Source organism: Struthio camelus, chromosome 4 (assembly GCF_040807025.1).
Source record: "Struthio camelus isolate bStrCam1 chromosome 4, bStrCam1.hap1, whole genome shotgun sequence".
NCBI classification, from domain to species: Eukaryota; Metazoa; Chordata; class Aves; order Struthioniformes; family Struthionidae; genus Struthio; species Struthio camelus.
This window is the reverse complement of record NC_090945.1, coordinates 28,273,661-28,295,610: the sequence shown is the minus strand read 5'-3', so window position 1 is coordinate 28,295,610 and position 21,950 is coordinate 28,273,661. Positions and strand designations below refer to the sequence as shown.

At 37.6% G+C, this 21,950-nt stretch overlaps 1 protein-coding gene across 5 annotated transcripts in view; it reads right to left on the bottom strand.

The window, feature by feature from the left end:
• Positions 1-4,840: 4,840 nt before the first annotated feature.
• The window catches only part of LARP1B (La ribonucleoprotein 1B), a 34,667-nt gene continuing 17,557 nt past the window's right edge, over positions 4,841-21,950 (bottom strand). For 2 of the 5 annotated variants that reach the window (XM_068942052.1, XM_068942048.1), the window contains 12 exons: positions 20,290-20,434; positions 18,556-18,730; positions 17,575-17,747; positions 16,687-17,058; positions 15,681-15,804; positions 13,500-13,705; positions 12,994-13,100; positions 12,260-12,420; positions 11,677-11,821; positions 9,003-9,112; positions 8,664-8,791; positions 6,317-6,884 (listed from right to left, as the gene is read on the bottom strand). In XM_068942052.1, coding sequence (XP_068798153.1) covers positions 6,639-6,884; positions 8,664-8,791; positions 9,003-9,112; positions 11,677-11,821; positions 12,260-12,420; positions 12,994-13,100; positions 13,500-13,705; positions 15,681-15,804; positions 16,687-17,058; positions 17,575-17,747; positions 18,556-18,730; positions 20,290-20,434 — 2,092 coding nt within the window. In that variant the 3' untranslated portion in view covers positions 6,317-6,638. Of the gene's footprint in view, positions 6,026-6,316; positions 6,885-8,663; positions 8,792-9,002; positions 9,113-11,676; positions 11,822-12,259; positions 12,421-12,993; positions 13,101-13,499; positions 13,706-15,680; positions 15,805-16,686; positions 17,059-17,574; positions 17,748-18,555; positions 18,731-20,289; positions 20,435-21,950 lie in introns of those variants that run through there. The other 3 variants (XM_068942051.1, XM_068942050.1, XM_068942047.1) reach the window with 3 other exon arrangements.

Below are 21,950 nucleotides of genomic sequence, written 5' to 3'. Positions count from 1 at the left end.
TATTACTATTTGACTGAAATAGCTTTATATTGATGTATATGAAACACTTGAAAGATAATCCTCCTTTGAATCACTCGTAAATCACATGCCCTAGATGTGTTAAATTCTTCCCTGCATATCCAACTTTGAAATAGCCTATTAAAGCAGAAGAAATACCAGAACTGCAGCCCCTTCCACAGAAGCTATGTTACACTCGTAGATTCTTTTACAGACTGAACAGTAGAGCCGGGTATGTGGATGTTCAGTTACCTACATTCAGTAAAGCACTGGTTTCTACTCTAGGTCACATCCTTATTAACTGAGCATTGACTCAGTGCCCAGACTTCTGTTTGCACTTTAATACTGTAATAAGCACCTGCTGATAATCCAACTCTGCTGGAGTACCAGGCATGTTAGTATTATTGGACCAAAAAAAGATGGTGTCATAGATGGAACACTGGAAGCGACCATGAGATAACGAGCAGCTTTCCTGCGTGGGATAGTAGCCAGCAGTGCTTAGGCACTCGCTGTCCACTTGGCTGTTTCACCAGTGATTTTGACTACAACTCTTTTCTGTAAAAGAATGCTTTACTTTTCGTTTAAAGTACACCTTTCATTTTTAGCTTTCGATCCAGCACTTCAGCCTCACCCTAGCACCAAGATGGGCATAGCTGTGAAGCAGGAAAAGAAGGCTTATGCAACTATCGAACAGGACAACCAGATAAGTGTGGTGGGTTTTTTTGTTTTTCTTTTCCCTCTTCAGGTTTCCACCTAAAAATACATGTACTGTTGTGTTACAAAGTCATGGCTCAGGGTGTTACCAACAGCAGCAGCGGGAGTTGCTCTGCACCTTATTCCTTACAGATACTACTATAGGTACATCTAGCATAGCTGTAGCTTTAGCTGTGTATCTTGCTTCTGTCTCTTTTATGTAGAAACTTCCTACTGGAGAAAGAAGTTTTACATATACTATGACTTTCTAGCCCAAGTGCAGCCTCTTCCTTGCCCTTGCTGTGAGCAAGGCAGCCAGTTCAATCTGACTGAAGTTTATTAAAGTTTGTATTGGTTTTCTGAACATTTAAAAAAAGAACAATGCTCAAATTCTTATTTTTATGATTTAACATTGGTTTAGTAGAAAAGTGACCAAAGATGGGTAAAGGATGGTGTGTGGTTTTTTTTTTTTTTTTTTTTTTTGCTTTAGAGCAACAGTTAATGGTGATAGTGAAGAGTTGGCAGTCTAAAAAGTGCTTTAAAGCACACTGGATTTTTCATTTTATAAAAAGTGAACACATCCATAGTTTAGAACATCAGACAATGGAAACTTCAAAGCCATGAATATAATATTCAATATATTAATTTGGGAAGAGACTCATCCTTTTAACACTCCTGTCACTGACTTTGTCAAATATCACTATTAACTAAAATGACAGGCAGGTTGATACTGACAATGTTAAAGTTATCGTTTATGAACAGAGAACACTGTTTAAACAACACAAGGGGTCTGAAGAGAGTATTTCTCATCTGCATTCGAAACAAAGTAAAATACATTTCCAGCTTAATATATTACTTGTTTTCTTAAGCTAGACTGTGTGTTAATCTAGCTAACAGTCGTTTGTTTTGACCCTTCTGCCTCACTTGTACATTGCTTCTAAAAAATTTTATGGCAGAAAACCTATTTTTAAACTTTCATTTTAAAAACCCACTGCTTTAATCTGAGCTTACTGAATTTCTTCTAAGGACTACATTACCTTTTATTGAGCTAGGTCCACTTTTCCTTGGTTTTTAAATCTTCTACCCTTCAAGGTCAGGCACAGTATGTAATAGCAGTTGGTTCTCTCTGCTTCTAGTCTTGTTTCACTTTAAATAGCTTTTCTTAGTATTTTCTATTTTTTTCCCCACTCTGAAAACCAGTTTGATGTTAGTAGGTGACTTTAGTGATTTTTTTTTTAAAGTTAAAATATTTATTGACCCTATTTATGCTTGTTTTTAGAACCTCCTTGATGTCTTCTCTAGAGTAAGAGTTTATTTCTCCAGGAAACAAATACATTGCATATCATAGTACAAAATGCTGATCAAGAACTAGTGCTCTGAATATAATGGTCTTCCTGGCTGTATTTTGTTTTGTTAGGGCAAAGCTGTGCACGTTTTCAAAAAAGTAAGTCTCAGTCTAATACTGCAACTAAGTATTTAAGTGTTTCTGAAGTTCATTTATTAAGCGCACAGTGTGTTTGTGGTGAAGTCCTGTGGCCTTATCTTCCTCTCACATACTTATTAGTTCTCTCCAATTGTAATGTTACAGACTACAGGGTATGTTGTTCCCCCTCCCTCCCCCTCCCGCAGTCATCACTGTCATCTGAATAATCTTTCAGACATGACCGATATGCTGCAATTGCAGATTTGGCTGTTAAGTAGGAAAATGACTAAACATTAGTAATAATGTAACTCAGCCCTTAAAGGCTTATTGAAATACGGGAACCAAACAGTTAGTAGCATGAATGTTACTGGCAAATCATTCTGACTTGTAATTTATGGTTCCAGGTGAATGTTTACTAATGTGTGTTTACAGATTGGGGTTAAAACTTGCTTTAAATGGATAGTGTGCGCCAAGGTTAATTCAAATGCAGGATTAGGGTTGTCTGCCTGAAAATAAAAAAAAAAAAACCTTCAAACTGAAAAACAACAAAAACCTAAAGTCTCTCTACTTTCTCTTTTGAATTCTTGTACGTTTGTATATTTTTCTGTAACAGAAGGCAGCAACTTTAAGCATTTCATAGCAATCTAGTCTGGTACTGCAACCTTCTTGCAAAATTAACAGACAAATCTAGTCCCCATTCTGGTTATTAAGCTTACCTGTTCTTTGTGATGATAATATTTTACTGACTTGTCAGATTTTCTAGGTAACTGGGCAAAATGCATCATATGTAAGCATCTAACAATAAAGCTTTTTGGAGGTGTAAAGTTCTGGTGGCAAGTCTGGCTTTGTCACACTTGACCACAAGCATTCAATTACAGTTTGAATAAAAAATCATTTCTCTTGACTGACTGGCACCCATTTCAAACCACAGGAGTGAAATCACTGTCCTTTGTTTTTAGGTGTTTGAAGGCATGGTACTTTCTCCTAGGGAAAAAAAAGCAAACAAAAAACCTCAACTACTCATCAGCTTTGAAGGTACAAACCCCAAGGTATTACCTCAAAACTGGTAACCTGACCTGATTCAACATTTAGATTTCCTTAAAATGTTTTAAGACATTGCTATTTAACTTGCACTCTGAAGTTTCTTATTAGGTCATATAACAATAATACCTTCAAAAAGTAAATGCTGTAATTCCATTACAAGGTAGGGGGTTTGGGGTGTTTTTGGTTTGCTTCATTTTCACATGTTTTCAGAAATCATGAAGTTCTATAGTGCAATTTGTGGAAGTTTAACTTGCAGAAGGAACTGTATCCCCTCCCACCCCAAACACACAAACACACGCACACTCTGTCTCTCTCTAGGATGAGGACAGCAGAGAAGAATGCTTTTAAGAATTCAGGCATAGCACTGCTGTGGGATTTCTCAGTAAAAGAACTTCAGCTCTCTTCCTCAGTCTGGAACAGAGAGATTGTAATTTGTCAACTCAGAGTACAGCAGTGATATCTGAAGTAAAGTCTGTGCATAGCACAGGCTCCAATGAATACAAACTGGTTCTTGTTTATTCTAGTGCCCTCTCATAGAGTAGGATAAAGCACTCCAAGGTGTATCCCCCACAACCCCAAACTCCCATTCAACTTCAGGAGCATCACTCGCAATGCAGATGGGGTACTGCTACTCATTATATGAAAAAATTAGTCTCCCTTAAGAACAAAATTAGTCTCCCTTAAGAACAAAAGAGGCCTCAGTTCTTCCCTTCTCTCCCTAAAAAGCCATTTGAAATTCAGTATTCTGAGCATAACTAAAGAAAGATCCTAATGAGTGAATTTTAGGCGTGGTATGGTTTTGAAAAATTAGTACAGTCATTTCTTAGCAGAAGAAAGAGAAACAAAGACAAACCTGAACTAAATTCCTTAATAAGAACCCAGGAGAATTTCTAGACAAGTGAAAGGTCTGAAGCTTGCTAAATACACTGTTAAGAGCGGTTGTCTTGTAAGGGATACAAACTGAAGGTTGGATTAAATGGACATAAAGAGCACAGAAAAGATGGTGTCCACCTTTACACGCACATTCAAAGACAGATGTATAGCCCTGCAACAGACATGGCAGATAGTGGAAGGTATGTAGCCCCTTGAAGCCACGTAGAGAAACAAGTTTGTTGGTCAGCAAAATCTTTGGTTTTATTCTGAAATGAGATGTTTTCATTCCCAGCTCAGGGTGCTGAACTGCAGCAAGGGAACTGTCATTTGTTTTAGCAGTCTGCAAGGGCAGCAAGGAGGGAGGGAATAACATTCAGGCCCTTGGGAAGTTGAAGGGGATATTCCTAAAGCTAGCCAGAGCTGCAAACAGGCTCAGGTGATTTTATCCACCTAAACAAAGGGACACTTTTTTAAGCAACAAGCCCTGTAGAACCCTGATAACAGGACAGACAGCAGGGAAGGTATTCATTGTCTTTTGCCTATAGCCATATCCATCATTCATTTGTCAGATTTTGCTTTGAAAAATACCCAGTCATATGAAAAATCAATATCAAACAAAGCAAGCTGTCTCACGTTCCAAGAACCCACTTCAGTCTTTAAACCACGAGCTTCCCTAATGCACCAGAGGGACCAGAAGTCCACACACAAGCCTGCAGCCTCAGACTCTTACCAGGTTTTCTTCTTCATGCTTGAAAAAAAAATTAACTTGATAACACAACACTATTGGGTTTTTTTTGTATTTTTATAAAATTTGTAAAGATATCACAAAATTACACACACACACAAAGCTAAATATGCACACGTTTCAATGAAAAAGTGAAAGGAAATATTTTAAGTCTATTACTTGTATATACAATTTCAATCCAAATTTACATTTGCATCATTTTCTTGGATAATAAGAGCATGGATCAAATACAGGATTGAGATGCATGACCAGCACCTTTCAGAGATGCTACTTAAAACGCCTGTATGTTATTTCATTTTCTGTTTGAATAGGCCACCCTAAAAGGCTCTTTTTTTAATTGAAACTGTACTAACAACTGGGAAGGCCGCTGCTAATATATACTCATTTACAATGCAAACATTCATAATTTGTTCCACTGAGATTCACAATACAATGACTGAAAGATTAATGGACTTGATTTATAACAACTTCTGAAATCTGATACAAATTTAGAACTCCATATATGGATGTTCAGTCAGTTAGGACACCTTTGAGGATTAAGGCATTAGTGTTAGACATAACTTCTATAAGTTAACTTTACAGTTAACTGAAGGCTTTTTTGCAGTTAACTAGTAACAAAAAGCGGAAGTTATTCTTGCCTACCTTTGGAAGAGATAATTTATGCACTCAGTTCTTTAGAGTTTTTTTAAATCAAAGTAATGAAGCTAATAAGAAATTACAAGACACAAACATCCCTATCCTTCAGCTACAGAAATAAATTTGTATTCGAATAACTTACATTTAGTGAAATTATTTTCAGACCTGTTTGAAATTATTTACTCTTAGCTAGAGCAATTTAAAAGTAAAACATCATTCAAATATTGCAAAATAAAGCAAAAATACAAGTTTAAAAGGAATAGTTGGTTTCCCTCCAAACTAATCTTTTTTTTTTTTTTTTTTTAGTTGAAACAGGGGAAAAATTCTTTTAAGTTATACCTCTCCTGTTAGAGTACTTCACAACCCTAAGAAAATTCAAATCAAAAAACCTCTGAAACCAAAAGTATTCTGAATAGTTTGCTATTTTAATAACCTGCACAAACTGCAGATAATGTATGTTAATTTAAGAGTACACAATAAACAGATCCATTTTCCCCTGTATTCTACTGTTGCTTACATTCATATTAAGAACCAGTACTGAAGGAAGCATCTGTAAAACTATCCGTTATGTCCACTCAAACTCCATACTTAACAAAATACTAACTGTGAAGGCCCTGGGGAAAAAAAACAATAAAATAAAAATAGAAATTATATCTTTAAATAGAATCCAGAAATGCAGTTTTATATAGCTGCACGTTTTTGTGTGCTTTTACACAGAAGATATGTACTTTTTAAAGTTAATTATTTAGAAGCAAACCAATCACATAGATCCTTCCTTTACATTTAAAATTTATATATATATATATAAAGTTTTTGGCTTTGATAAAATACAAATAATGGGAAAATCTGGGTAAAGAAAGCACAGTAAATAACATGGATGTATCATACTTTTTTTTTTTTTTTTTAAAGAAACATGAGCTGAAATGTAAGGCATCCCCAAAGTATTTTTTTTGCATATGTAAGGAATGCAGTTTTTGTAAACAGAAGCTTGAGGAAAGCAATACTGAAGCCAAAGAATCTTCCCTAGGATCTTTCTGATGATCCCAAAACCAAGAACAACCCTCCTAGTGTAAAGTGTTTTGGAACTTAGTCTTGTGAAAGAGAAAATGCAATCCTTTGTCTTCCCAGACACTTTTAATCATATATTAGATTGGTGCCCCTTGAAGATCTCCACATTAAAATAATGATGTAAAAGTTGATTTGCAAGGGCACAAGCTTGTCTTAATTCTATTTCTCTGGTACGTCACTTTCTATTGATTTTGTGGCAAGGCTGTTCTGGCCTAGGCCGGCAATGGGCTCTTGTACGGTATTCCGACAGGTAACATTTCCCAGCGCCTGAGACTGATGGGCAGCCGTGGGTTTAGCTGCAAGAAGCATTTTGGAAGAAGAATTAGACTGGTGTCTGCGACGACCCACATCCTCACCTGTTGCAGCAGAGGGTCTCTTTCTGCCACATTCTTCACTAATAGGAGGCTGAAAACAAACATTGGTAGCTGGTTAAGATTTTTCTGTAAGACCAGGTATTTACCTTTCTATCTACTTCAAGCATCAAAAAAGGATGTTCCTTAGTTAGGCCCTTAATTTGGCATGCAGCAAATAAAGTCTCTGTGAGGACAATGGCTGTCGCAGTTCAGTAAAAAACTGCCAGCTAAACATTAACTATCTGCCAAATTCCTAAACATAGCAGTGTAGGTGGCATCTGTCTCACTCGGTGACAAATAAAGCTGTGTAGTGAGTAGAAAAATCCTTCCAAATCTACTTTTATTAGCACTTCATATTGTTAAAACAGTAAAGACTTTCCTCATGTATTTTTTTGATATTTATTGTATTTCATTAGACACTGAAAATGGATCAACTTTTTTTTTTTTTTTATGTTCTCACTGCCATATCTCAGCACCATACTTTAGTTTGCAAAAGAATATCTAGATCAAAACAACGCATTTTTCATTTGAATTTTTAATCATACTAACTTTCTGGTCATTGACTGGATTTGTAAAGCCTTGTTTTTGTGAAATGAAGTCAGGTTCTGAAACTGGGTAGCTGGGTAGACGAGGGCAGAGCAGTGGATGTTGTCTACCTTGACTTCAGCAAGGCTTTTGACACTGTTTCCCATAATATCCTCATAGGCAAGCTCAGAAAGTGCGGGCTAAAAGAGTGGACAGTGAGGTGGAATGAGAACTGGCTGAATGGCCGAGCTCAGAGGGTTGTGATCAGTGGTGCAAAGACTAGTTGGAGGCCTGTAACGAACAGTGTCTCCGAGGGGTCAATACTGGGTCCAGTCTTGTTCAATGTATTCATCGATGACCTGGAGGAAGGGACAGAGTGCACTCTCAGCAAGTTTGCTGGTGATACAGAACTGGGGGGAGTGGCTGACACACCAGAGGGACCTGGACAGGCTGCAGAGATGGTCAGAGAGGAACCTCACGAAGTTCAAAAAAGGCAAGCGCAGGAATAAACCCAGGCACCAGTACAGGCTGGCAGCTGACTTGCTGGAGAGCAGCTCTGCAGAGAAGGACCTGGGAGTCCTGGTGGACAACCAGTGGGACATGAGCCAGCAACGTGCCCTTATGGCCAAGAAGGCCAAGAGCATGCTGGGCTGCAATAGGAAGAGTGTTGCCAGCAGGTCGAAGGAGGTGATCCTCTCCCTCTACTCAGTCCCAGTGCGGCCACACCTGGAGTGCTAGGTCCAGTTCTGGGCTCTCCAATGTAAGAGAAACATGGAGCTCCTGGAGCGAGTCCAGTGAAGGGCTACTATGATGATTAAGGGTCTGGAGCATCCCTCCTATGAAGGAAGGCTGAGGGAGCTGGGCCTGTTCAGCCTGGGGAAGACTGAGGGGGGGGATCTGATCAGTGTATATAAATATCTGAAGGGAGAATGTCAAGAGAATGGGGCCAGACTCTTCAGTGGTGCCCAGCGACAGGACAAGAGACAACAGGCACAAACTGAAACACAGGAAGCTCTGTCTGAACACGAGGAAAAGCTTCTTTCCTGCGAGGGTGACAGAGCACTGGAACTGGTTGCCCAGAGAGGCTGTGGAGTCAGTCTCCTTCCTTGGAGGCATTCAAAAGCCATATGGACACAGTCCTTAGCAACATGCTGTGGGTGACCCTGCTTGAGCAGGGGGGTTGGACTAGATGATCTGCAGAGGTCCCTTCCAACCTCAACCGTTCTGTGATTCTGTGAAACAGTTTACCTTGCTGCAATAATATTCACACATAACTAGTTCATTTAAAATGGGCCTTGAAACTTACATCAACTCTGAAGTCCTCCAGTTTCTTGAATCTATTAAGGTATTCTTGCAGTTTGGGATCAATGGCTGGAGTCTTGTATTGAGAGTATTTTAGATAAGCCCAAAATTTTTCCAGTCCATATAGCTGACCTAATAGCAAAAAAAAGGTGATTTTACAAAATTACAAAGTTGGGTTTAATTAAATACTTAATTGTTCACTGGTAACTACCTATTTAAGAGAAATAGAGAAATAAAAAAAGCTGATTTTAGGTGCTGTTACTTAAGTCAGTGCCAAGGACTTGGGATTACCTCTCAACTAAAGTTACTATGGTGTGAGCAATGAATGGCCTGTGATAGTTACCAGCTTCATAGTCCCTCTTTGTTTCTTCTTGGAAATCCTTGAAGATTTCTTGCCTGAATTTCTTCTCTAGGCCATAGCTGTAAAATCTAAACAAGCATTCCAATCCATACCTGTAAGAACAAATAAGTATGGAAATCTTATGCACACCCTTGTAATTCCTCAAGAGAATGCAAATGTTCAGTCTTACTCCTTGCATTTATTAAGTGGCATAGTCTCATTCTTCCCCACTCACCAAAGCACTTCCTTTTCCCATCAACTTTTATCAACCTGTTTTTCTGAAACATGGTCATAACCAGAACTGACATATGAAAACCAGATTTCTCACAACAGTTTCAGCTCATGCACTACACACATACACAAAATGGAAGACAAATGCTTTCATGTTTCTGATATGTTTGTATACACAAATAGTTTCAACATAAAAACAGCCATAATGGGTCAGACCAAAGGTCAGTCTATAATCAGCAACCAAAAACAGATGCATAGGGAAGAGATGTAAGGGCAGAGCTTGGTAGCCTTTCAGCCTCCCCACACTCTCAGCCCAGGCTTCTGGCTAGGCCTTAGTAACACACCGACTTTGGCTGCCCTTGCTGTTGCCAGAGCCCCCTTGGCACTCTGGCACACAATACCCAACAGTAAGGAGCTTCGCAGCTCCAGTGCTTCAGCAAAAATGACCTCCCATTGTTTATTTTGAATCCAGCTTGTCCTAGCTTCATTTCATGCCTGTCAGCTCTTGTAGCAGAAGGTAAACAGTTGATCCCAATATACCCTGCTCTCCAGGCTGCTGTCTTACACACCTCAGTAATTCGCTCCTGAAGTCACCTCTCCTCTAAGCTGAGGAGCCCTAGCTAACCGTATTATACCTTATATGAAAGCTGGTCTCTATCCTTCATCAGCTTGGTTGCCATACTCAGAACTTTTTCAAACTCTACCCATCACTCTGAAGTGAGGAAAGGCAATGAAAACTATTGCTAGAAGTTCATCACTCTCCTTTATTACTGGTTCTCTTCCACTTCTGTACTCAATGCTTTGCAGAATAATCTGAATTCTTAGCAGGTTAGTGCATGTACGTAGTATGACTTGGGCAGCCATGCGAAGATTAAAAGAAAAAAAAAAAAAAAAACACAACACAACCACCCCCCCCACACAAAACACACATACACACAGAACTGCTTTTCTACATAAGCTGGCCCAGGCAGAATGATGTTTTGCTATGACTCTCAGTACCTGAGGTACCTGGTAGATTTTTGCATAGCGTTGAATTGTATCACACACAAGTGTGCCTTTAATTCTATTTGATGGCTGATTTCATTCAGTCAAAGAATGACTGACAGTATTATGAACATATGAAATACAGTGAAGTTGCGAACCTCTAAAGTCATTGTTTGACCTAGGTAATCAATACAACTTTCAGGAACGTATATTCTAGAGAATTCCCATGTATTAAATTCAGGTTCCTATAAAAAAAAAAAAAAAAAGCTGAAGTCCTGTGAGGTCTAAAAATCATTCCCAGGCTCTCATAATGAAATCTGCTAGGTCTACAACTACATTTACCTTCTCTTCCAGACAGTGAGAAGTGGACTGGATGGAGAAGAACGTGTGTTATTTTTACTACATTGGGTAACATATAGGCAGCATTTGTCAAAGACTTAAGGGGTTTTTTTGCTTTTGTTTTTTTTAATTTTTTGCTCTGAAGCCCATCACTAAGCAATCCCTTGCAAATTTGCTAAACTTCCATTCCATACCACCCACTTATCAGATGGTATAGTTCTTTCTCATTTTTAATGCCAGCCCAATGTGGCACTTATTTGAAACACTGTTCTGAAAGATGAAATAGACAAAAATAGCATTTTTTCCAGAAGAATCTAGATCAAATTCCTTTCAGTATACCATACCCTATACTTTTGGCAAAGACAGGGCCATAAAAATGAACATAGCTAGGACCTCCTTCTGTTCTACAGTTCATCTGCTGTCACATTAGTCCCCTTAAGAGCCTTCTGAAGTTTCTCCTGATAAACATATCCTTGGATGATTACAGAGCATAAACAAAGCTCTGAATAGAGATATCAAATTTTATTTAAGCCACCTCTGCATCCTGGGGACCATTACTATGCATTCTCAGGAAACATATCCAAACTTCAAGCCTCAGCTGGCATTCAAAACGTTGACCTACCTTGTCTCTTTGGTCAAGAGAAATAGAGGTGAAAGAAAAGAGGACAGCGGATAGAAAGAGGGAAGAAAAATGAAAGAACTAAATGGGAAGTAATGATTTTCCTTTTGGTGATTTTTTCAGTATTTTTGGAAGGCAAGCAGCTTTTTGAACAAATCTAATAAAGTTAAAAATGTCTTCACTTATGGAAGCAAAATCTTATGGGTACAGTAGCGTTGACTTGTCATAGTCATCAAGTCAAAGTCATCATACAACTCTGATTTCATAGAATTTAGGACGTTATAAGTAAGGAAATATTACAAGTTCAGCTATTTATCTGCAAAACATACATATATATAAACCAGGTTTTTTGGTATTAAAATAACTTGTGGAAACTACTGCCTTAAAGATGCTAGAGTCAAAGCTAATACTAAAAAACATTCACTTCAGATATACTCAGATATAAACTTCACAGTCATTAGTAAGAACTGAAATGGTTCTTAACTTTCAGTAAAAAATTAATACCTGTAGTGTTCTTTTGCATCATCCAGAGCAAGTTGTCTGAATTCTTCATACATCTTCTTGTTAAAGTGATCTCTGAGAAAAAAGGACCAGAAACGAAAAAGGGTGTTCATTTCTTGGGACTGGCCAATTCCCAACCGTTTCCTCTCTGGAGGGGGAAAAAAAAATACATGAAGTTATTTTTAATTTTATAAGTAGAATTTTTTCAAGTGCTTTTTTTATTAGTAGTACACATACAAGATCTTCAAGTAGTGCAAGCTTAAACTTTCCAAAAATATTTTAATAATAATGTCAGGTTTGAAATTAGGTTTGATACTTTATTTAAAGTAGCTCCTCTTAATATTTGTGGTTAGACAAATAGTGTACTTAATGCAGAAAAAGCTGTTGCAAAGTGCCAAAGGTTTTGAATGCTTTCCATATAGCTTCAAATTCTGGCAGTAGAGTTCATATAATACAGATATAAAATAAGTTTTGTTAACCTTTCTTAGGAAAAACTAAGAATGAGGACCAATACAGAGAAAACTAGTATCAGGTAACAGGTGGTAACCTCCAGCTACAATTTTAGGGAATGCATTTCATGTCTTACCCACTAGACATCTTCGACGATATTTGTGGTACACCTGTTGCGTAAAGCCATTTTCCTTTAACAGTTCATGGGAAGGATGCTGAAACTTTGGAAGAGAATTTGGGGTACACTCATAACCTCCTGCTAACGGAGCTACTTCCGAAGGCGAAGCATTGGAACTGCTGAAGATAAAACAAATATTTCTGTCCTATAAACAGTGTTTCTTCAGAATCAATGTTTTCAACCATTCTGCTCTACACAAGAGCTGTCAGAAGAGTATAATCCTCTGATAATCTCTACAGCGGGTGCTTGAGTTCCTAGTCATCCTTTTTAGGATGCACCTCAAGAAAATCAATTTCTGTGCCAACGTTTCAAAAAAACAGGCAGTTTCGGATGATGGTGATTAAACATTACCATAATGCATGATTTTAAATGACTACTTAAGAGGCAAATGAAATTGCTGAAGAGAACATCGGTACCTCAAGTAATATTAATGCTATTACACCACAGATCAACAAAGAATGCAGCAAGTATAGTTGAGTTAGCTTACTTCCAAATGCTTACTTCCAATATTCTTTTCGTTCTCTTGATATCTTAAGTTCTTTCTTTGGCCCGTTCGTATTTTTTCCATTGCCATTTCTTGCTTCCGTTGTATTTATAAAATTCTCATTTATCATAGCCAATTTCTCCAATAGCAGTAAGAACTAATGACCTTGCAAAAAATTTTTCTATGACCAAAAAAAAAAAAAAATTACCTCAGAGAGGAAGTTGTTGGCCTGTGGTCTCTGGAATCCATCACCCAACCAACATGGCATTCTAATGGCGGGTTTGTACTGTGTCGTGTTTTTCTTTTTCTTGGAGTCTAAGAAAATAAATGAAGTATTTCTCTAACTTGACTTCATGCATTTCTCCCTCTCAAAACAAAGGTCTAAAAATTTCATATTGTATATAACACCTTATGAAGCCACAAAGCTCCAGCTTCATAACCTAAAGATTAATCTTACCTAACAAATTCAAAAGCTTTAGACGTTATACTTTTTCATCACGGACTTTTAAGAAATGTTACAGACAAAACTCAGATAACATTTTGTGGAAATAAAAAGAATGAATATGGGAAATTGTGTGAAGATAAAACCAATAAAAAACATTTGCGTATTTCATTTTTGCCTTTTCATTCTTGTCACATTATCTGAACAGAAAGAAGAGTTTTACAGGCTTACATTTTATGTGTTTTAAAAAAAGTTGAAATCTTTTTGTTTACCTTTACGTCAATGGCTCTTGCCTCTTTAACAACGGGATAGAACCTCGGTGTTTTGCTGGGATCCTGTAACCTGGGGGTGCGAGGCGTCCGTGGGGTGAATGTGGGGTGAACATGGGGAGAGTCTGGAACTGCTGTTGGCAGCGATCGAGCCAGCGGTGCTGTTGGAGGTACTTCAACCAATTTACAAGCCTGCTCATCTGTTAAACCTGGAAGCAGGAAAAAGGGCGCGGAAGAAGGTGCAAACTATGAAAATGCACCGCCCCCCCCCCCCCACCACCAAAAAAAAAAAAACCCACCAAAACAAAACCACACATCCCCTACAACCACGCCTCACTCGCTTTCAGTTTGCATTTAAAAGACACGTTCAATTTACTAACATGGTTTTGCTAAGTAAATGAAGGATATCCAAGGCTTTTAATATCAGAGATGGCTAGGAAAGGTTAGGCTGCAGTATTACAGAAACAGCAGTGAATCAGTGACAACAGAAATAGGAGGCAAATAGCATAAACATTGAGAAAAAATGTTCTTAAAAAAAAAAAGTGGGGGAAAAAAAAACTGTTGACACTCCCTCGATACATATACAGCTTCTATACATACTTATTTTAAAAAAGCAGCATAGGTAGAATTGAAATACATCATCACTGATGCATGCTGGCCGCTGTCTTTCATACTGTTTCTCCTGAGCTTAACTCGGCTGAAGCTAGGTGCTGTCTTTCAATGCAGTAAGAGCCAACCCTGTCTTACCCATTCCGCGTGCCATTCAAAGTGTGCTCGAACGTTATTATTTGGGTAACTGCAATTATAAAATGGATTTTAAAACCTAGAACAAAAGGCCTATAAATCCAGCCATGGCAGCACTTTTCCCTAAGCATTAATGCATTTTTAAAAGCTTTACTAATTTTAGTCTTAAGATTTACTGGTTTATTTTTCAAGGTAATCCTGATAAATTTTAAGAATTTGCTCTTCTTTCCCATTAAGAGGCAATTACCCCTCCCATTGTATGCAACACACCAGTACAATTTTTTCCTTGCTTAGACCGAATCGCAAAAGGCGAACATTTCCCTACTACCAACTGCTCCCACCCCTACGCAGCAACACGCCATTCCTAGAGTTTTCCGGGGGCAGCAGCACCCTCCGATCCCCTCTTCTGCCTCCCCCTCCGGCCCTGCTCCCCCACCCAACGATCACTTCTGGCCTCCGGGGCTCAGCACAGCTCCACAGATGGCTGTGCCAGCAGGCCTGAGGGGAGCAGGGGAAGAAGATTTCAAAAATTTTGGAAGAAACTTAAGATTTCAGAAGCCTAAGATCCCCTAATACTTAGTCTCCTAAAGGCCTGTATCACTACCGGCGAACTACATCATTCCCAAGAGGAGAACTGAATCAACCAAAAGCACTTGGCGTAGAAGCAGTACAGACTCACCGCTCAAAATGATGAAATAAATGTTTCAGTATGCCTTTGTCAAAGCATTTAAATCCGCGTCTTACCAGCTTCTCTTTTTTTCAGTCTTATAAATTCTTGCGTATTTACGATAGCAAAGTAATTGAAAATAAACATTTGTGAGAAAGTGTAACCACACTGCTGCTTTCCGTGAGGTAGTGGGGCCTTGTGGTTTTTTTTTTTTTTTTTTAAAAACCTACTTTAACAACATAGCCTACATCCTAGTAAATGCTGATAGCAGTACAGAAGAAATACCTCAAGAGATAAGATTTGGACATTGTGATTTCTCAGTACAGTTATGATACAAGCAGAAAGTTCTTTTCATCTCGCTTCCTCCTCTCCCTGTTCCCCATACAGGAAACGTTTTCTAGAAACCAGTATATAACTACCACTTTACACACTGTAATAGCAAGCTACGCAAAAGGCAGCTGCTGTTGATATCCAGTAACAAAACAGAGGAACACTACCTACTGAGGCTCATGCATATCCTGCAAAGTACTGAAAGGAATGTGTATCAGCTTTCTTCCAAAGCAGTGGAAACTCCAATACTGATAAACAACTGACAATTTTGAGGGGGGAAAAAAGGGAAAAAAAACGAAAAAGCCCTTCAGACTGCTGACAGAATCCAAATACTAAAAAAAGGCAAAAAAGTTAAAAAAAAAAAAAAAAAAAAAAAAAGAGAGAGAGAGAGAGAGAAGTTTCTTTATTTCTGGGATTTTAAAGATCAAATACATATTGTTTACCTTTCTGTAACTTTGAGGGCACTGAAGGAACTTCATGGGTTAGATCAGCAATTGGTTCAGGTGCAAGATTATCAAATTCCTCCTTACTAATGAGATTTAGTTTCTTAAAGTTTTCAATCTCTTGCTGAATTAGAGAAGACAAATTGTAAACACAAAGCATAATAATCAATATCATCCTGAGAAACGGCAGCCCCTTCCTCATACGACTTACTGTTTAGAAAACTCTGTATTTCTGTACATACGATATATGATAGTGATACAGTGGTGCTGTCTACAAAACTGTCACTCTGTAGGTTCACTTCCACAAAAGACCGTATTTTTTAATAAACTAAGCACAGTAAGTGACAGGACTCCAGGGCCGATTTCTCCATAGGCCCTTTACCTGCAAAGGGCTGGAGTTTACTAACCTGCTGCCAATTTTACAGCTGCTTGGCATAAAAACCACATAAAGCTGCCAATCTCCTCTCAAAGTTTTGAAAGCCTCAAAGTTACAGGCCTGTATATAGGCTAGGAATTAAAAGCAATTCTACAATAAAACAAGATGTGCAATCTGAAGTTTCATTTACTCACAGACATTCTGACAAGCTACAAGGTGAACAAAATCTGAAAATAACACAGTGATTTTTAAGGAGTTTACCTTTTTCACTTTTTATCTTATCCCACAAATATGCCCCCTTTCCCAATATTAGGGATTTGCAAATACTATTAAACAAGCTATTCACAGAACAAGAAAATATTGAAAAAGTTGAACTAACTCCAAACCATAATATTCACTTACTGGTTTTGGTCTGAATCTGTGACAGAAGGAAAATTTGCTAGTTCTACTTTTGACTGCTTACAATATCATCAAAATAAAGAGAATTCAATAGACAAGTGAATTCAACTACTGCTGTCCACTTTCTTTCGAAAATTTGTGGCAAATACAAATACATATAAGATAACTGAAGTTAATTTTAGAATATGTTTGGACAGGCATGGTTTTAAGGTCAAAAATGAAGACAATTACCTTCATAATAACGTCATTTTCACTCTGCTCCATCCACAAATCTTGTTCATAATAGTATAAACCATCATTAATAACTTTAGCAAGTTCTGATGTAATCTTTGCACGAGATACATGGTTGCCAGTACGATCACCACCAGGATGTTTTCTCATGTATGGTGGTGTCTGTGTTACAATCAAAATCTTGTTTATGTCCTGATCATCAATTTCATAATCTGAATCGCTGTCTGACCAATCAGTAAATTTATTCTTACGACCTTGAATTTGTTCCATCTCTTCATCAAACAAAAAATCAAGCTCCTCTTGTTCTTGTTCTTCCAAAGGTGGGGGTGGCTGTTGCTGATTTGATGTTTGATCAGGTGTAAGAACATATTCCTAAATAAGAAAAGGGGATGCATTTTATATTTGAACTGGATAGCGAAATTACCCAAATGGGAGCTAGAAAGAACATTATAGGGCATTTCCAATAAATGACTGTATGAGAATTAGAAACAATACAGCCACTTTCAGATGTTTATTAAGCTTACAAAGGAGTAAATTATTGTTCTAAATAATTCCACCAAAAGCTTCTAAGGACAATTCTCAACACACGTGACAATAGATTTTTTTCAATAATGAACAGATACAGCTGTCCCTCAGCAGGAAAAAAAGATGCATTTCCTTTTCGTTTTAGTGGGCCTTGGATCAGGATTTTAAATACACCTAATTATTCCAAATCTGGATAGAGTGAGAACTAAATATACTAATTGCATTGCACTATCAAGCATCACAGATATTACAGCAGGAAAAATATTTCGCAGTATATACCAAAAGTAGGTACACAATAAAAAAGCTTTTTTTTTTTTTTTTTTTTATTTATTTAAACATAACTGAAAGTTGTTTTGATTTTACCTTTGGTTTGAGCGTGGATGGACGATGCCTCTTTTTCACTTCTATCCAAGGTTCGGAGTCCAAATCAGGCAAACTTGTAGACAATCCTTTAGACATTGGCTGAAAATTACTTGTGTCGGTGTTTTCCTTTGGATTCAACAGGCTTCCCATTCTTGGAGAACTTGGTGCAGACTCTAACATTGGAAGATAGTAGTTCAGTTCCTCATTTTTATTGCTCCATTTTTTTTTCCTTTAACTGCAGCTACCATTCTTCTTGATCAGCAGAATTTCTTTTCATTTTTAGGAAATCACTTTTCATAGTTCACTCAACATTTTTGGAGAAAGATCAATTTTTGGCAACTTATTTACATGATAAATGTCTCTAGCAGTCTGAGAGAAACTGTCCGTTATTCAGAAGACAGGAATAGCATCATTAAGGACGTTTTCTCCACACCATCCTCCAAATCTATGGAGGGTGCCTAACTCAGTCTGCATTCTTCCCATTTACTTCCAGCCAACACTTAAAATATATATATATATATATATATAATATATATATAATATATATATATATAATTTACTTGCCAAGGATTGTCAGCAAGCCAAGCCATCTCCTTATTAATAATGGGAATGAAATCCCCATCCAAGACCAGGATGCGCCAGATAGAGAGTTAACTTTCAGCTGCTACCAAAATGAACACGATTTTATGACTAACTTAAGACAATTAATCATATTATATTAATAACAATAATAAAGGACTGTAATCCATCATATCCTGTTATGGAGAATCTTCACAGCCATAATACATAAAAGACATTTTTATCTACTGTCACATCAGCCACATGAATCGGCACTTGCAAGGCTGACAGGTGCATCATAAACCATATGAATAAACCATAACCAAGTATACAGTTTGTGTTAGGAAATCACTATCACGAGTATCATTTCCTAAGTTAGACAGCCAGCCCTAAACTTATGTTTCTATGAAATAAATCCTTTACCAGTATGTGAGCCAAAAATTTGGCCAGGTATGAATTCTGGACAATTGATGAGCTGAGAAAAGTCAGTCCGTGGCAGATTACGTGGAGGAGGACCTGGAATTGGCCACTTTTCTGGATCAACCCTTCTCCTTATCTTCTGATCCACAATTTCAACTTCTGTACTGTCCTGTAGGGCCTGTGTGAAGCATATTACAACTTTAAAATGTTACATATCCAGCACCGGGCTCCCCACAGACACAAGATGATCATTTCTTCACACAGTAATTCAGAAAGGAATCTGAACTTCTGTGCTTGTTCCCCCAAATCACTCCCTGTTCTTTACGCTACAGGTGTGGCTAACCTTTTCCTTCCTAGGACATTCATTCAAAAATTTTTCATTGGATCAGTTATCATCTCCTCACCCTCCCCAAATTTCAATCTCTTCCTTGCGTCAGGGCACCAAACCCCTTTCCCTCACCTTCCTAGCCATAATATTGCCTCTCCAAATTACAGCAGCGGTAGACTTTCTAAGAAACTGATTTGGACTACTGAAAATTTCCTATTTGAATAAACTCCGCAACGTTCTTTTTTTTATCCTAGAAAAAGTAGTAAAACAAAAAAGTAAAATACTCCTCCTCCTTACTCCCTGCACACGAAGATGTGGTTCTTCATTTAGTGCTTATCTGGAGTCTATGATTTTTTGTGAATCTAACAGGGTAGTTCTGCAACTACTGTAAGCAGGTAACTACCAGATAGTGGAACCCACATTTGGAATGACAGCATTCAGAAATGCTGAGAACGTGGGCTTGCTCCTCTAAATACATTTTGATTAGCTTATAAAGGAGTCCTCAGAAATGACTTTGAAGTGCCTGGCTTTACTAGCAGGAGCTAATTCCCATGTTGCAACTTGTCTCAAAATACAGCATCGTTAGAGACAAGGAAATGACCACAGATGACTGACTCTGTGAAAACAAACTTACAAGTGTATTCTTTTATTATAGTTAATATCCCTCAATATTGGTGATATCGCTCCTTTCCCTGCATCAGATGATAGCACTTTTAATAACCTTTAAGCTTTCTTCTCCCCTTTCTCAAATGAAAATGGATGACCTTGAAAGGATTCTACCTTTTTGTGGGTGCTGTGTATAGAGAGTATACTGTATCACGCAGTGAAAAGAAGAGTGCCTTTATCATGCTTTATCAGTGCCTTATCCTGTACACCTTTATCAAGGTGTATGTGAAAACACCTTGTGTGAGTGTCAAAGATTGCATTTCTCTCAACTTCTAGCAGCTTTTCCCTCAGATTCAAAATAGGTTCCTGAAAAGTGCAGCAGTGAGTAGAACTTACTCTACATGTTGACACGCATTAGGATTCTTACAAGAAAAACAAAGTAAACTTAATCTAGTAACCATTAACGGCCCTCTAATCCTCTGGATGTAGCTCTTCAGATTATTTACAAACATGAATGGAAGGAACAGACATCTATAATGGCTGCCCTTTACCATCTTCCCCTTTTGTAGCCTCACTCAGAATGTTTAGAAATAAAAGAAAGCACTTCCTGTAGCATTCTGCCCTCATCTCCAGTAGGAATGGGCAGAAATCCTTAAAAAAAAAAAAAATTTCCATTTATAGCCAATTTACTGGATCTTTGTCATTGCAAATAGAGATTTTTGACTGACTCATCATTAAATTTAAGTGATAGCAAAACATTAAGCTAAGCAACCTGCTATGTACATACTTTTGAATTATTTTACCTCCAAAATGAGCAGAGCATTTGTAGTCAAAGCTTGCACCCGATGGAAGCCAGCAATCAATGAAACGGGCAAAAATCCTTGTTGGTCCATCTTTCTCCTCAGAAAGAAGTCTCTTTCCAAATTTTCTGTGCTGAAATAATACTCACTGGAGAGAGAAACAAGCAAATATAAGCCTACTATAGGTTGAAGAAGATCGCAAAATAGTAACCTAGGTATTCTTTGTTAAAGTTTTCCATTTAAACTGAGCACACTGTTATCAACAAGCGTTCTTTGAACAGGTTTATCATTATAGGAAAGAGTTATAGAACAGCATATGTGCTCAGTATGTTAAGAACGATTTATGATCCAGTATCAACATTCGCATATATGAACTGCATAAGGAAAAATCTATGCTCAATTTCTCTTTCACCCCTCATCATTTTTTACTTACACGAACAGAAGGAAACAATATTCTCTTAGCCTCCATATAAATGGAGGACAACTACTGCTTACAGTGAGGGTTTACGTTATTTCTCATATAGTGATATCAGTGCCCCTTCATCTTGAACTATATTTTTTTCTCCCCGGTTTCCAGTACATTAGAAGGTTTAAGCATCCCATCTGAGTTTTGAGGCACATATGCATTCTGAATCATACTTAAAGCACGCTTGTGGGAAGATGAGAAAACAAAAATAACTGATTTTGTATTTTCCATGAAACTCGGCCAAAAGGGACAACAGTTCATGGAGAAAGGTAAAATCTTTAAAAAAAAAAAAAAAAAAAAAGATATTTAGTGGATAAAGAAAAGAGGCATAAGGATCACTTCAGTTATCTGACAATACCACAGAACAAGAGAGATGAGGGACAAAGAAGTAACAGAAAGAGAGATGAGGGACAAAGAAGTAACAGAAATGCAAATCTTCATAAACAATGAAGGTGAATTTACAGAAAGGTAAATCTTAAACGATGAAGTTGTATGAAATGATCCTGGTGTCAAGATGTTTCATACTCAGTGAAGCAAAACAGAAAGGAATTCACATCATGATCTATCATACAGAGCAACAAACCAGAAGACATCCTATGAAAAGGAACGGAAAAACAATTTGATTATGACGACTAAAAACTAGGCTTTTCAAAGTTTGTACATCATACCATAAGTTTGCATATTAAATCCCAGTAATACTCCTCCCTGTCAGGTTCAGGAAAATATAGGCAGTAAGGAATTTAATGAAGAACAATTAAAACTCCATGGCAAAGAAAGAGGTGTAGTACATAATAAGAGAAGAGAGCATTAAAAATGCTGAGGAAAAAAAAAAAAGACATGCAAACATAAATGAAGTTAATTTTAATTTCAAGGTATAAAATGCTAAGAATCTGTGCCGAAGTCAGGTTCAAGGACAAAGCTATCAAAAGGAGAGCACTGTGATGCCATCACTGACCCAAGATGAAGCTTGACTGTTTCTCTCTAAAACTTTTGGTAGCTACAGAAATTTGAAGCAAAAGCTCTCTATAAGAAATACTCAGCTCCAAGACAGAATGAATACAAAAGCCTCAAAGCTGGACAATAAGACATACGACAAATGAAACTACTCCTGGTAAATTACAGCAACCAGAGAAGAGAATAAGGCTTTCAGAAAGTTAAGTTCTTATTCAGAGCTAAATAAATTGATCAGTGAAGTAAC